General features: G+C 42.2%; 1 protein-coding gene across 1 annotated transcript in view; it reads left to right on the plus strand.

Moving 5' to 3' along the window:
- Nucleotides 1-16532, plus strand: part of Prpf6 (pre-mRNA processing factor 6) — a 63776-nt gene that overhangs the window by 15668 nt on the left and 31576 nt on the right. The window contains exons 3-6 of the mRNA XM_032905013.1: nucleotides 1775-1893; nucleotides 9250-9328; nucleotides 9908-10084; nucleotides 10279-10434. Coding sequence (XP_032760904.1) covers nucleotides 1775-1893; nucleotides 9250-9328; nucleotides 9908-10084; nucleotides 10279-10434 — 531 coding nt within the window. The remainder of the gene's footprint in view (nucleotides 1-1774; nucleotides 1894-9249; nucleotides 9329-9907; nucleotides 10085-10278; nucleotides 10435-16532) is intronic.

A 16532-nucleotide genomic window follows, 5' to 3' on the forward strand; every position in this document is an offset into this window, starting at 1 on the left:
GACAGAATATAAGAAATAAAAAAGAATACTTACAGAATGCATTATTGGCACAGTTGTGCTCTGAATGAAGAGATAAAGTTCTTGATGAAGTAACTTCTGTTGGGCTTTTGTGGCAGCTCTCACCAGCCACGAGGAGGGCTGAGGAGCTCCTACAGGAGGTGGCTTAGACTCATTCTCTGTCTTTAGCAGTCTGAGAGAGAGCAGTAAAGAACTGCACTGCTTTGGTCTCTTTCGTAAGGAGATGCACGTGTAGGTTCAGAGTACCTCACTCTTGAGGTGTTTTTGCTGGATACTCTTTGGGGACGGTGCTAATGCTGCTTTGACTTCATTGTTGAACTTCTTAGTTGCTTGGTATATGAAACTGACGTCTTTCATGAGGCTTTTTAACATGTCTAACGAACATCTTTGAGGAAAAAAACTATTGGTAGAATGTTCATTTTGAGATAATTTTAAACTTGAAGGAACTTGGGAAAATAATTTCCTAAAAAAAATTAGAAAGGGCCAGAGAGATAGTTCAGTGGTTAAGAGTACTTGCTGTTTTTCCAAAGCACTTTAGTTCAGTTCCCAGCACCAACAGTAAACTGCTCACATTACTTCTAACTCCATTTCCAGAGGAATCCAGTGTTTCTGGTCATCTGCACATTTGCAGGCACATGCATTCCTACAAATTTGCATGTCACACACACACACACACACACACACACACACACACACACACACACACACACACACACCCTAAATAAAAAACAAGGCAGCTGTGATGGCGCATGCCTTTAATTTCAGTAGTCAGGAGGCAGAGGCAGGTGGATCTCTGTGAGTTTGAGGCTAGATTGGTCTACACAGAGTCTTCCAGGCCAGTCAAGAATGCATAGTAAGACTGTGTCTCAGAATATATAAAATACTAAAAGTAAATAAAGTATTGGTCTTAGTGGCCTGTGCCTTTAATTCTGGCACTCAGAAGGCAGAAGCAGGTGAGTTCGAGGTCAGCATGTTCTACATAGCAAGTTCCAGGCCAGCCAGAGCTACATAGTGAAACCTGTCTCAAAAAAGAAAGTTCTTATACGCTCTTTCAAATTTTATCTCATCTTACAAATTTTAATAAATTATGGAAACCTAGAATTAATATTGACACTGTATTAGTAACTAACCTACAGATTTTATTTTAACTATCAGTTTGACATAATCTAGAGTCACCTGGGAAGAAAGTTTCAATAAAGAAATTATCAGGATCACACTGTCCTGTGGACCTGTCTATTGGAGTTTGTCTTGATGATTGATTGGGGTAGGAGAACCCACCCTGAATGAAGTGGCACTATTTCATGGGCCCTGAGAGTGTGCAAGACGAGTGAGCAGATGTTTATTTTCTGCCTTTGAGTATGGATGTGCTATGATCAGCTCTCTCAAGCCTTTCCCTCCATGATTTTCCTGGAATTGTAAATCAAAAAAGTCATATAAACCCTGTCTTCCCTAAGTTGTTGTTGTTTTTTTAAGCAGGATATTTTATGACGGCAACAGAAATGAACTAGTATGCTTAGTTTCCTCCAACTGGAATAGCCCCTCTGACTTTTTTTTTTTTTTTTTCCCCCGGAGCTGGGGACCGAACCCGGGCCTTGCGCTTCCTAGGCAAGTGCTCTACCACTGAGCTAAATCCCCAACCCCCCCCCCTTTTTTTTTTTTTTTTTTTAAGCTTTAGTTATTTTGTGTATGTGAGTGTTTTGTGTGCTTTCTGTGTTGGTGGGAAGCTGATCCTTTAAATATGTTGTTTGGTTCTTAGTTTAATGGCTATGCCGGAAGCCTCTTCTCAAGTGGGCCCTATGAAAAAGATGATGAGGAAGCAGATGCTATTTACGCAGCTCTGGATAAGAGGATGGATGAGAGAAGAAAAGAGAGAAGGTATGCTATTTCATACTGAATTTATCCACCTTTCAGACAAAATAGTTTTTTGTTGTTCTGTTTTATTTTGCTTTGGGAGGAAAGTTGCAATAATAGTCTGGATGTTGACTTTGGCGGCTACGTGGACCTTAGTTTGTAACAGCTGTACCTGCATAAGTGCTGTGTTTTTGCAGAACAGCCTCAAAGCTTAGAAGCTGCCACAGGAGTAGCAGAATGTGGGGTGTTCCTTTGACTGTGATCAGGGTTACTTTTTGTTAGTGCAGATTTATAAATGTTGCCATTTTCTCCTAACTCAGCTAGCTCCCAAATAATTTAGACTGATTGTTTTATTTATTTAAAACTTTAAGGCACCGCCAAGCAGTCTTAATCTTTTTAATCATGTAAACTAATCTGGCCGCCTCCCAGCCAGTGTCCCTGCGATACTTGCAGATACTTGCATTTCGTGGTTTTCTCTGCTCCAGCTGTTTTCTCATGGTGTCTCCTGGACCCCTGGCTGGATCCCCACTTCCTCTCTTTCCCTCCTCTTCCCCTGGCTGGAAGTCTACCCCCATTTTCTCCCCTGCTCAGTCACTGACTGATTGTTACTTACCAGATGAGGAATAATTGGGGAGCAGTGTTTACACAACTTTGAGACAGAATGAGGATTATTCTCAGAATATTTCTCAGAATAGGGATCGCAACCAGTTATGGGGGCACACACATCAGCATTTGATTAATACAAGGGTAATCTTTACACAGGCCACAATAACATTGTGCCTACACTTTTCTTTTCCTTCTTGCTTTTGAGACCGGGTCTCGCTGTGTAGCTTGGCTGGCCTGGAACTGACAGAGATCTGTCTTCCTCTGCCTCTTTAGTGTGTACACCACCATGTCCAGCAGTGCTACCTTTTTTGAGGGAGTATCCAGAGGCTGAAATCTGGGAACCATGCCCCCCTCCCCAGCCAGGGTCTCAGAATGTAATTCTGACTGCCCTGGAACTCACTGTTTGAACCATACTGATCAGAGCTACACCTGCTTCTGCCTCCCAGGTGCCTGGAGTAAAGGTGTGCGCCTGGGTGCCCAGCTGTTGGGTTATTTTGTTTTGTCTTTTGGAAACCTGGGATCTTACCTTGTGTGTGCTAGGCAGATGCTTTACCAGTGAATTAACTGTATGCCTCCCTTTTTTTTTTGCTTGTTTTCTTTTGTGATACCAGGGAATTAACCCCTCAGCTATATATCCTCAGCTAACTTTTTATTTTTCCTTTTTCTTTTTTTGACTTTTTAAGATGGTTTCTTTGCGCAGTCCTGGTTTCCTATAGACCATGCTGACCTTAAACTAAGAGATTTGTTTGCCTCTGCCTCCTAAGTGTTGGGATTAAGAGCATGTGCCACCACTGCCTGGCTTTTTTTTTTTTTTTTTCCTTTTATTTTCTCTTTATTTCTTTTTTAAATAATTATTTTAAACTTTTAGAATCTTTCTAAAACTTGTATTACTTTTATGTATATGAGTGTTTTGACTCTATGTATAGCTGGTGATGTTATTTTTCCACTGGTGAAATAAGCCATTTCAAGCCAGATTAAAATATATATAAACACAGGTTTATTGGGAGACTGCAGGCAAGTTCACTGGCCCCAAGGAAGGAGGTCAAGGAAATCACCATAGGGAGGGAGATGGAGGGAAGGAGGAAGAGAGAGAGAGAGAAAGAGCTTATGGCAGAGAGGGGGCGAGAAAAAAGGAGAAAGTGGGGAGAGACCAAAATGTGTGGATTATGTAGGGAAGAGCCCCTAGGTGAAGGCTATCTCAGCCCCTAGGCTGGAAAGTTCAGGGTTGAGGGCGGGCCAGGTATGCCAGGTAGGGACTAAGGGATGCTGGGAGAAGAGGCTAGATCTGCTTTGTTATATAAAATGTGTACTTCACCTATATATTTGGGGGTCTGAAACCAAACACTAGGTGGCTTTGAAGGCGAAAAGAAGGCATTGGATTCCCCCGGGACTGGAGTTACAGATGGTTGTAAGTTGTCATGTGGGGTGCTGAGAATGGAATCCACATCCTTTGAAGAGCAGACAGTGAATTTAAATACCCTGTTTCTCCAGCCTACCAGAGGTGGGAGTGGGGTGGGGTAGGAGGTGAGGGGCAGGGATGGGTTGGGGGCCTTCCCCTAGGGGAGAGCCTTGCTGACCCTGCAGCCTGCCGAGGAGATGAAGACTTGGTAGGGAAGGGACGAGTGAGTCGGGGATGGTGTTCAGGGGAGTCTCAGACTGACCAGCTGCCAGGTGCTACTTTATCTATAAAAGTTTCACAGAACAAAGACAGACCAATGATTTTCCAAGAAGTACAGATTGTGTGTTTGATTTTTCATTACATGTTCAGAGTTGTAAGTTCAGTCACAATTAGAAAATACAGACAGAACAGATATATTATTAGTCCTGTAACTCCAATTTAAAGAATTTAAAGGGGTTGGGGATTTGGCTCAGTGGTAGAGCGCTTGCCTAGCAACCGCAAGGCCCTGGGTTCGGTCCCCAGCTCCGAAAAAAAGAAAAAAAAAAAAAGAATTTAAAGAATATCTCCTTCAAAGCAAACATGTTTGTTATATGACAGCCTGCTTTTAGGCTGACAGTGTTTGCAGTTTGAAAGCACTCCAGAGAAAGAGAAAGTATCTGCACTGGTCTTGCTATGAGCAGCAAATACTAATGCCTAAATTCTTTTACCATATGCCTCATCATCTACACTCTGAAGTAGGAAATGCTTATTTTAGTCAGTCTAACTTAATTACTGAGTTCTGTTCCTCCAGGGGTATACCCTCTATCTTTAAACTACATTTTCAGAGATCTCTTAAGCTATAATAGTAAAAAGAAGCCTTGAATCTGTAACCTTTATTCTTGGCCAGTTAGAGTCTGTCAGTTGTCTGTTTATCCTGCAGATACCCCAAGAGGTTTCCTGGGGTGATTGCCTCATCCAGCTCTGTGCTAATCTGTGCTACTGATCTCCAGGGCATAAGGGAGACTTCCAAACAGTGGCCAGATAAAGTTAAGTTTAGGATTTTTCTAAAAAAGACTCGGGCATAATTTTTCTCAGGAAAAGACATAAAATGAATCATAGTGCAGAAAGTCTCCAGGAATGCAGCACATAGAGACCAAACCCCAAAAGTTAGAGAGCGGACAGCAATTGTAGCATTCAGCTCAGCTTTGCTGGGACTGTCATGAAGCCGTGGTGGCTTCATGACTCTCAACATTTCCAGTAGATATGGCTGTGCCACCAGCCCTATTTTATTTTGGTTTTTGAGACAGAGTTTCTTTACATAGCCCTGACTACCCTGGAAGTCACTATGTAGACCAGAATAGCTTTAAACTCACAGATACTTGCCTGCCCCTTCATCCTGAGTCCTAGGATTAAAGGTTTTAAACTATGTATATGTGTGTATGTATCTATGCATATTGGCGGCCAGAAAACAGACACGAGTTACAGGAAGTTGTGAGCTATTCTTATGTGTCCTGTGAACTGAACTCAGGTCTTCTTCAGAGCAGTATGAGCTCTGAACCATTGAGAAATATTCAGTTCTTTTTCTTTTCTATTTTGGTTCTTGAGGTGATGTTTCGTTATGTAGCCCAGATGGCCTTGAATTAATGGTAATGCTCTTGTCTCAGCTTTCTGCATGCTCAGATTTATAGGCCCGTGCCCTCATGTTCATCTTAGGGATGCCATCTTGAATATTTATTGGTTTATTTTTATATGAATTTTACTTGCATGGATGTATTTGCACCATGTGTGTTCCTGGTGACCATGGAGGCCAGAAGAGCATGTTGGAGCTGAAACTAGAGTTACATATGGTTGTAAGTTGCCGTATGGATACTGGGAACTGACCCTAATCCTCCGTAGGACCAGCAAGTGCCCTTATCCTTAGCCATCTCTTTAACCCGAGGTGAAGTGGAAACATAAGAGTTTTTGGAAAGTCAGTTGTGTTGGATGGTGTTTTGCCAGTAACTTTAATTTTTTTAAAACCTTATTTTTAATGATGTTTTAAACCCATTTTAACCTCCCTTTTAGCCCACCACCCACCAGAGGTAATGAGAAAGAAAGGATATGGGGGAAGTGGACTTGTTTAGAAAGGTTCTTTGGAGCAACTCCTGTCTGTGTTGTCTGGAAATTGGCAGTTTAGTCATAGGCTATCGTCAGCAGCTTGATCCACTCACAAACACCTCATAGAAATATCTGGTCAGTAGTAGTGAGTGGTGGTAGGATGTAGCAGGAACATCGGCTTGAGTAAGCAGGAGGGGACCAGGAGGAACACCAGGAGAAGTTTTTGACTGCGCCTCTCTCAGGGAAGCAAAAATCAGCAAAGACTCGAGACCCAGAAACATTGCACAGCTCGCTCTAAGCAAGCCTAGCTCAGCCCTGGTCACTGTCCACTGAGTCCTGTTCATATTCTCCAAACACCACATGTCCTGTACAGGTCTTACCTCAGCACATGCACCCGTCTCAGCTGACATCACTCTGCCAATCAGCCTGAGTCTGAGGGAGCGGCAGGAGACTATAGCACACCACCACAAGTCTTTTGTTGCGTTTCTGTCTATGGAGCCCTGACAAATGCAGCTCAGCTATGTAATGTAAGGTGAACCAATACATGCGTGTTAGTAAAGAATCCTTCATCGCGTGCTCTTTCACGCGTTTGCTTTAGCAGAACATCCTCTCTCCTGAGTCAGTGAAGGTGTTCCTTCACGAGTCGGCCTTAGCCTTTCACACCTGTGTCCACTTTAACAAACTGTTCCTTCATGTGTTTGCCCCAGCAAAACACCATCCAACGCAACTGTCTTTCCAGAGAACCCTTAAGTTTCCACTTCACCTAGGGTTATCATCTTGAAATGGTCAGATAAGAGTGATGTTGGTCTCTGTGTTAAATAATTTAAAGTGACTGGTTAATAAATGGAGTCAAGGTGGCAAGTGAAAATCTAGATTGTTTTGGTTGGAGTTACTGCTTTGGAAGTTCATGCCACATGTTTCCACTGTGATACGGGCTGGGTCAGACGAGGCTGGTGGGTGAAGCAGACAGTAGGGGACCTCACCAAGCTGAGGTGGTCACTGTGGTGGACACTGGTACTGTGTTGGACAGGCTGGGAACTTGGTGCCCTGTTTGAGATGCAAGGCTCTTTATTTGTTCTGAAGGGTTAGGTTAGCGTCTTACACTGAGCTCTAATGTGTCAGATCCGTTGTGGCTAGCCTGCCCGTTACACATGGCACAGAAGCCTGGTATTTTATTTGACAAGCTGTGAGCCAAGATTGGGCAGGTCCTGAGCTATATTCTAAGTTACATCCAATCCGTAGGCCCTGTGTTAACTTGATGTTTAAGTCTTACCAGGTCATATCTGCTCTGTCAGCCTGTCCTCAGGGTCTACTTCTCCTGGCTACGTGCTCATGATTCATCTGGCCTCACAGTGGCCTCCTCCTGTCTTCTCTGTGTGGTCTCTCCTGAGGACACATACACACACACACACACACACACACACACCCGCACTCCCCAATGATTCTTAGGTGATGCCTTTTTCTCTTTACTGCCCAACCGTAGGCTCTAGCCTTTTATTAACCAGTCACTTTAAATTGAGGAACAAGGTTTACACAACAAAGGCCAGTGTATATGAGAATTCACTCATCTGGGGGCAACCAGATCTTGGGGTTCAGAATTTAGCACTTGAACACATAGCAGCACCAGCTTGGCCCCTATAGTTGTGTTTATGTTCTCAGTATATTACTTAATATGGCAAGTTCTGAACTCTGTGCCCTAATTTTGGGAAAGTTTATAGGAAGTGAACAAGTGATACCATGAAGCATAATTATGCTGCTATATAAGTTTTGTTTGCTTTTATTTTTGAAACAGGGTATTACTCTAGTGCAAGCTTCCTGGAATTTACTGAAATATAGCCTAGGCCTGCCTGAACTCAGAGATTTTCCTGCTTCTGCTTCCCAAGGGATGGGAGTAAAGACAAGTTTAATATGCTCAGAAGAAACCGTACTTTGAGGTGGGCATGATGCACACCTTAGATCCCAGCATTTTGGAGGCAGAGGCTGTTCCATAACTTCTGGTCAGTCATGCAGTCAACAAGAGGAAACAACTGTTAACCCCACCTAAGGAGAGTAAAGCCCATTACCCAAAATCTTTGGTCAGATTAACCAAGCTTTATTTTCTGTCATACAGTGCTGTCATCCTAAAGTGGGGTTTGAAAGTATAGCATTGAACACAGGAATATAGGGTTTATATAGTACAAAAAACAGCAAGACTGGGGGTTTTGAGGGTTGGGAGATTTCCAGAGGAATTTTGATTATGTAGGGACTTGCTAAACATTTTTAAATTATTACACAGAACACTTGTCTGGGTATATTCAAGGTGTAACTCAAACTCTATAGGATGGGGAGCATGTCAAGTTCCAGAAACAGGTTAAAGCATGGTCAACTTGAATTTTGCAGCAAATGGAAATGAACTTCTGACCTTATAACAAATGATGGTCTCCATCCTTAAGATGGAGTCAGGCCGGTGCATTACAGCTGACACTGCAGAGCACAGGGGTTGAAGTGTGGTCAGGTGAGCAGTTAGGGGGTAAATATGTTTTCCTTATAGTTTTTTCGTTTGTTGCTTTTTCTTTTTTAAAGACAGGGTCTCTTTACCCAGTCCCGACTGTCCCAGAGCTCCCTACATAGGTAACATAGACCAGGCTGGCCTTGGCTTGACAGAGATTTGCCTACCTCTGCCTCCCAGCATTCAGATTACAGGTGTGTGCAGCCGTGCCTAACTACAGTGGATTTATTTTGATGTAACCATACTATTATTTTAATCTCTCTGAAGGAAAGATACCTGGTTTATTTAGTTTCTGCCTGTTTTCCTTTGGTAAAAAGTTGAACAACTAGATTTGTGACTATATCTGTAGTTGCCTATAATACATTCTAGTAAACTGTTAAATGTGTGGAATCTTTTTTGATTGTTTAATTAAGATATACAACAAACAAACTTTGTTTTACAATAGATAATTTTCTTTTTTAATGGATTTTTAAAAAGATTTATTTTATTTTATTTTATATATATGACTTTTTTTTTTTTTTTTTTTTTTTCCGAGTTGGGGACCAACCCAGGGCCATGCCCAGGCAAGTGCTAACCACTGAGCCAAATCCCAACCCCTATATATGACTTTTTTTGCCTACATGTGTGTATATGTTCTAAGTGCATTCCTAGTGCCTATAGATGTCAAAAACAGGCATTCATTGGACCCCTTAGAGAGCTGTGAGCTACCATGTGAGTCCTGGGAAAAATAACCCTGGGTTCTCTATGGGAGCAGCAAGTGCCCTGAGCTTACACATAATATGTCTAATGCAGGCACATTTTTATTTCCTAGAGAGCAAAGGGAAAAAGAAGAGATTGAGAAATACCGAATGGAACGTCCCAAAATCCAGCAGCAGTTTTCAGACCTTAAGGTGAGCAGATGGGCTAGCATCCTGGCTTCAGGGCCTTCACCTAAGCAGCAGCAGGTGGAACTGCTCCGTGTAATACTGGTTTTGAGTCTTTACTAACGATGCTTAGTTCAGAGGATTAATTGCTTAGGGGAAGTTTGTGCTTCCCTATGTTCGATCATCTGTCATATACATTAAAAAATAAAGCAAATCCCCCTCCCCATTTTCTACTGTTAAAGGCAGGAAAACAGTCTTTTCTTTCCATTTAGGCAAATGCTTTCCAAACTGCCTGTTAGACTTTGATCTGATAAATTTACCTTTTAGTAAAAGAGTACCAATCCAATGAATTGATTTCTCTAAATAAAGTGGAAAACCAGGGCTCTCAGGATGGCTCAGCAGGTAAAAGCCCTTGCCATGTATCCTTGTATGTGCGTTTGCACACATGCATATACATACATATAATAAATCATAAAGAATTGCATTATTTTTTAATGGAAAACCATTTCTGCATCAGTCTTTTCTAAAGCACAATAGGCCCGAGGCTCGGGGAGAGCAAATGTGAACTCTCACAGCGACTAACATTTGGGATCTACATATTTCCAGAGGAAGTTGGCGGAGGTCACAGAAGAAGAATGGCTTAGCATCCCAGAAGTTGGCGATGCCAGAAACAAACGTCAACGGAACCCACGTTATGAGAAGCTGACCCCTGTTCCTGATAGTTTCTTTGCCAAACATTTACAGACTGGAGAGAACCATACTTCCGTGGATCCCCGACAAACTGTGAGTATATGAACAAATGAGCTTATGAGGAAATGGAGCTTCTTTAGTCTGGATAAGGATGTGGTGAGAAGGGTGAGTGTTGATTGCTCTTGTAGCCGTGCCCCGTTAGGACATGGGGACTAGGTAGGCATTGTTTGGAGAAGGTGGGGATCTTCAGTATGACAGTTGAAGCCAGTGTTTTATCTTCCTCCTAGCAATTTGGAGGTCTGAATACTCCCTACCCAGGAGGCCTGAACACTCCATACCCAGGTGGAATGACACCAGGATTGATGACACCTGGAACAGGGGAGCTGGACATGAGGAAGATTGGCCAGGCCAGGAATACCCTGATGGACATGAGGCTTAGCCAGGTGAGAATTTGTCATGGATCTTTCTTTTCTTATAGATGGTACTGAAATGGGGAAAAAGCAGAATATTTGGGGGATGTTGCTCAGTTGTTAGGTCCCTTGCCTAACATATGCAAAGCCCTTGGTTTGATCTTTAATACAAACAAAGCAAAGCACTCGATAATTAAAAACAGAAATGTGTGAAGTTTATCTTTGTGTCCTGTCGTAGAGTAAGTAGGTGAGACTCTTTTCTATAGGTGAGTATTTGTGTGTTTCTCTACAGGGCATGCCAACATCCCCAGCACAACAAATAAAGGGCCAGCCCTGTGTGACCTGCTAGTCTGTTCTTTGGAGGTAGAAGGCCATTGTAGGGGATGAGTGTGTTTCCAACAAAGTCCATATGCTCTGTTGATAAAACTTAACTCTTTACGCACTGGGAATGAATTCAGGGCTCTATCCTTGCTAGGCAAGTGTTCTACCACAGAACTAAATTTCTAACTTTTTGTTGCTGTGTTTTTGAAAATTTATAACAGCAAGTATTTTATAATAAAAAACTCAATAGCTTATTGATTGCACTTTTTCTGTTAGCATGTGTTTGTCTGTTTTACCTTGTAAAATATGCAGTGTGATTTAATGGTTTTTGTGTGTGCTGTTGGAGAGATGGACTTTTTTATATTCTAGGCGAGCACGCTATAACTGAGCTGCATCTCCGTCCCTGGCCCGAGGTTTTTGCTGTGTAGCTCAGACTGACCTGTAACTTTCTGTGTAATCTAGGCTGGCTTTGAATTCACAGAGATCTTGCCTCTTCCTCCCAGGTTTATTCTCAAACTTTTGCTCCTCCTGTTTCAGCCTCTTGTGTGCTAGGATCATACTTGAGTGATGCCATACAATTCTGGGTAGTTTTTACTTTTATTTTTATATTTTTTAACTCATTATGTATTGAGTTCATAGACATTTAAGTAGCACATTTAAGACAGCATTTTTGTAATGTCTTTTTTTTAAAGATTTATTTATTTCTTATATGTAAGTACACTGTAGCTGTCTTCAGACACACCAAAGGAGGGTATCAGCTCTCATTACAGATGGTTGTGAGCCACCATGTGGTTGCTGGGATTTGAACTCAGGATCTCATGGAAGAGCAGTCAGTGCTCTTAGCCACTGAGCCATCTCTCCAGCCCTGTAATGTCTTTGAAGTGAAATTTTACTGCGAATATTACCTTCCTTGTTCTACACTCCTATCCTGGACCTGCTGATGACACCTCTGGCACCTGGCACTGCCGGGTCCTCTCTGTTTCCTCTGCCTGTCTAAAGTACACTGTCCATCTCTGAACTCAGCGACTTCCAGTGTGTCAATTCTTTTCTAAAGATTTGTTTATTTTTATTTTATGTGTATGTGTGTTTTGCCTGCATTGTATGTCTTGTATACTGTGTGTGTGTGTGCAGTGTCTACAGCTGCCAGAAGAGGGCATTGGATTCCCTGGGATCAGATGAGCTGTCATGTGGATTCTGTGAATCAAAAATCTGGGTTCTAGAAGAGCAGCCAGTGCTCTTCACCTTTGTGTCCTCTTTCCAGCCCCATTAGTCTCTGAGGGTCTGAAAAGCATCTTTATTGTGGCAATCCATTTCCCTCTTAGTTTTGCATTTAATATGTGTCACTTTGTTGCCTTTGGTTTATTGTTTTTCTCCCCGAGCTGTTATAAAATTAATACTTTCTTGTAAGAGCATTGAGAAGCAATGTTATTCTATTTCTTTTCCTCTTTTCTTGTGGTGCTCAGGATGGAACCCAGGGCTTTGATTATAATAGGCAGGTGTTCTATTCCAGCGCTATATCTCCAGTGAAGAGTATTAAAAAACAAAGCAAAAACAAACAGAGCCAGGTGGTGGAAAAGGTAGCAGCACCTTTAATCCCAGTTCTCTGAGTTCGAGGCCAGCCTAATCTTATGAGTTCCAGGACAACCAGGGCCACATAGAGAAACCAAAAAACCCAAAATAGAAAAAAATCTGTAACATGGTAAGTGTTCATGTTAAAAGTAACAGAGAGAGAGAGAGTGAGCGTGTGTGTGTGTGTGTGAGTGTGTGTGTGTGTGTGTGTGTGTGTCAGGCTTTACATCTTCTTTTTCTTCTTTCTCTTTTTAAATGTGTTTATTTTTTCTCACTATCTCGCCCTGACCTGGTGCACACTGTATAACCAGGTTGGGCTCTAATTCACAGGTCCACCACCTCCGACTCAGGAGTACTGGGACTAAAGGCGTACGCCCCTATGCCTGACAGGCTTTATCTTCTTTATGTCCCTCTCTACCCTTGTTAAAAATAATTGTTAGGGTAGAACCCAGAGCTTCACACATGCTTGATAAGCAATATACAACTGAGCTATACCCCAGCACCATAATTTACCTTTTTTTTTTTTTTAAAAGAGATTTTATTTGGGCTTGGGGATTTAGCTCAGTGGAAGAGTGCTTGCCTAGCAAGCACAAGGCCCTGGGTTCAGTCCCCAGCTCCAAAAAAAGAAAAAGAGAGAGAGAGATTTTATTTTATTTAATGTGAGTACACTGTTGCTCCCTTCAGACCCATTCGAAGGGAGGTGGGGGGTATTGCAGCCCATTACAGATGGCTGTGAGCCACCATGTGGTTGCTGAGAATCGAACTCAGGACCTGTGGAAGAGCAGTCGGTGCTCTTAACCACTGAGCCATCTCTCCAGCCCTCATCTTTACCATTTAAACCATTCTGTATGTGTTTATGTCTAAAACAGGGTCTTACTATGACTGTGTGGTTAGGCTGGCCTCGTACATTGTTTAAGTGAGCCTCCTGCCTTGGTGGGGCTACAGATATAATATACATGTATTATATGCAGATATAATGTTCATGACGCCTGTATATTTTAACCATTTTGTGTGTGTGTTTATCAGTGTAAGTACTTGCCCTCTGTTATCCAGCTCCAAAACTGTTTGCCATCCCAGACCGAAACTATTGTTTTTTAAGATTTATTTATGTTATTTATATGGGTACACTGTAGCTGTCTTCAGCCACACCAGAAGAGGGCATCAGATTCCATTACAGATGGCTGTGAGCCACCATATCAATGCTGGGAATTGAACTCAGGACCTCTGGAAGAGCAGTCAGTGCTCTTAACCGCTGAGCCATCTCCTCAGGCCCCCTAAAACCATTTCTGTCAAACACTTTACAGTCTAACTCTACTCTAATCCTTGGCAACCTCCACTCTACTTTCTATAACTTTGATGGCCCCTTGGTAGCTACTTAATATCTTTATTATTCTATTTAGTTATCTATTTGGGTTTTCAAGACAGGGTTACTCTAGGTAGCTCTGGCTGTCCTGGAACTCACTTTGTAGACCAGGTTGGCCTCTGAGTTCTGGGATTAAAGGCATGTGCCACCATGGCCTATCTGTCTGTCTGTCTGCCTTGCTGCTGCTGCTCCTCTTCCTTTTCCTCCTCTTCTTCTTTCTTCCTTGTCTTTAATATAGCAGAGTAACTCTTTCTAATGTTTTATATTCTTATTTTTATTTCATGTATGTTGGCATTTTGCTTGCAGATGTGTCTGTGTAAGAGTGTTGGGCCCTCTAGAACCAGAGTTACAGACAGTTGTGAGCTTCCTTAATGGGTGTTGGGAATTGAACTCAAATCCTGCAAGAGCAGTCAGTGTTCTTAACCACTGAGCCATCTCTCCAGCCCCCATATATTTTCATTTACCTTGTTTTTGGCTCTTTGTCTTCTTGGGTTATGTTTAGCATGTATTAGAAATCTTTTTTCCTTTTTAAGGCTGAATAATGTTTAATTGTGTATATGAATGTATCATTCATCAACCTCTCAATGGACACATGCTTTGTTTCTGACTTTTAGTTCTTGAGAGTAATGCTGCTCTTAAACATGATCATACGAATACTTGTTTCAGTCTATATAGATATATCCTCAGAAGTTTAATTACTGGCATAATAGCTTTGTTTAAAATTTTTAGGCACAGTAAGAATGGCATCCGTAGTAGTTGTCTTATTTTACAGCTCAGACTGTACCAGGGTTCTAGAGTCTCCTCAGTTTTCCCAACTTTTATTTTGTGTTTATTTTTTTTTCGTGTGTCTGTGTTTGTGCCTCTGTGTATATGCTCTGTGTCCAGGTGCCCATAGATGCCAGAAGCATCGATCCTCCCAGTCCTGGAATTAACAGGCTGTTAGGATTCTCCTGACCTGGGTTCTGGGAACTGAACTCAGGTCCTCTGGAGAAGCAGAAAGCACTTTTAACTGCTGAGCCTTCTCTCTAACTCAATATTCTCTGTGTATATGTGTGTGTATACATAGGCATTTGTGTGTGTGTGTGTGTGTGTGTGTGTGTGTGTGTGTGTGTGAGTGTGTGTGTGTGTATGTAAGCCAGACATCAGCTTTGGGTGTCTTTTATTCTCTTACCTTATTTGTTTTTTGTTTTTTTTTTGTTTGTTTTGTTTTGTTTTGTTTTAAGTTGGCAAATAAAACAGAATGCCCCTACACATGTTCTTCTTGGTATTTTTGTTATTTTATTTGAGACATGATTTGGCATGTTATTGGCTGTCCTGATCTATGTAGACCAGGCTAGTCTTGAACTTGTAATCATTTCCTTGCCTCTGACTGCCAAGTGCTGGTATAAGCTACTGTACCTAGCTTTCTGGAGGAAAGGAAGATAGTCTCGTGTAGCCTAGCTGGCTTCACACAAACTGTGTAGCCAAGGATGGCCTGATCCTTCCACCACGATCTTCAAAGTGCTTGGATGCTGGGCGTGCACTTCCATGCCAGTCACTAGAAAAACAACGCTTTTTCTCCCGTTCCCCTTTTTCTGTGCTTTGTGTTTGTTAGCCTGTCTTTTCTTAAAGAGTGTTGGATAGTGTGCTGGTACACCCGTAATTTCAGTACTTAGGAAGCTGAGGCAGGAGGATCACCTTGAGCCTGAATCCAGCTTGGGTTATAATATGAGATTTTGTCTTTTAAAAACATTTTTAAAACCTTCAGCCGGTGGTTTGGGGAGACATACCTTCCACCTTAGACCATGGCCAGGTTCATCCATAACTTCGCAGAGAAGGCACCATTGATGGTGGCCGCTGCCATGACTTACTCGAAGCCTTGATTGGCCACACTTTGGCACTACGTCAAGGTTGAGCTAGTTCCCCCCAACCCCTGGTGAAATCCCTACAGCTATTCAGAGCGTGAAAAAAAAAAATTCAAAGTGCTAAAACTGTTAGCTTCAACCACCTTACAGTTAAGGAAGCTGTGCGAAATGGTTTGGTGGCCACTGAGGTGGTTTTATATTGGAGAGATCATAGGCAAACGTGGCATTGTTGGCTATGATGTTTGAAGACCAATCTTTAACTTCCAATTTGAGTTCTTATTTGAATGTTCTTGCACCATGTGTAATGAGACTGCTATCTGAATAAAATACCAGCTGTGGGGGAAACACACAGCACATAGCACCTTTCCTGCCGCAACTAAACCAGACTTTTTTTTTTTTTTTTTAGATTTATTTTCCTTTTATGCATATTTATGTATAATTTGCCTGCATGTATATCTATGCACCACATACATGTGTTGCCCATGGAGGCTAGAAGGCATAAGATCTTTTTTTTTTTTTTTTTTCTTTTTTCTTTTTTTCGGAGTGGGGACCGAACCCAGGGCCTTGGCGCTCGATAGGCAGCGCTCTACCGCTGAGCTAAATCCCCAACCCCAAGGGCATAAGATCTTAATTACAGCTCGTACTTGTGAGCCGCCTTGTGGGTGCTGGGAACTGAATCTATCCTCTGCAAGGGCAGTGAGTTCTCGTACATGCTGAGCCATTTTCCACCTCACCCCAGTTCTTTTTTGACACAGGGTCTCTCACTGAAGCTAGAGCTAGCCAATTCCACTCGATTGGCCTGCAAGTCCCAGATCTTCCTGTTGCCATCCACCTAGCCCTTTAGTTATAAGCAGGTACTGCCATGCCCAGCTTTCATAGGCACCTGCTCAGGTCCTTATGCTTTGGTGGCAAATACTTTACCAATCAAACCATATTTCCTGGTTCCCGAAATAGCCATTCTAGTGGGTGTGATGTTATTTTGTTTGCATGTTCTAAGCTATGTCTTAGAGAAGCAGATATTGCCTTTGTTTAGT

This window comes from Rattus rattus, chromosome 5 (assembly GCF_011064425.1).
Source record: "Rattus rattus isolate New Zealand chromosome 5, Rrattus_CSIRO_v1, whole genome shotgun sequence".
In the NCBI taxonomy this organism is placed as follows: Eukaryota; Metazoa; Chordata; class Mammalia; order Rodentia; family Muridae; genus Rattus; species Rattus rattus.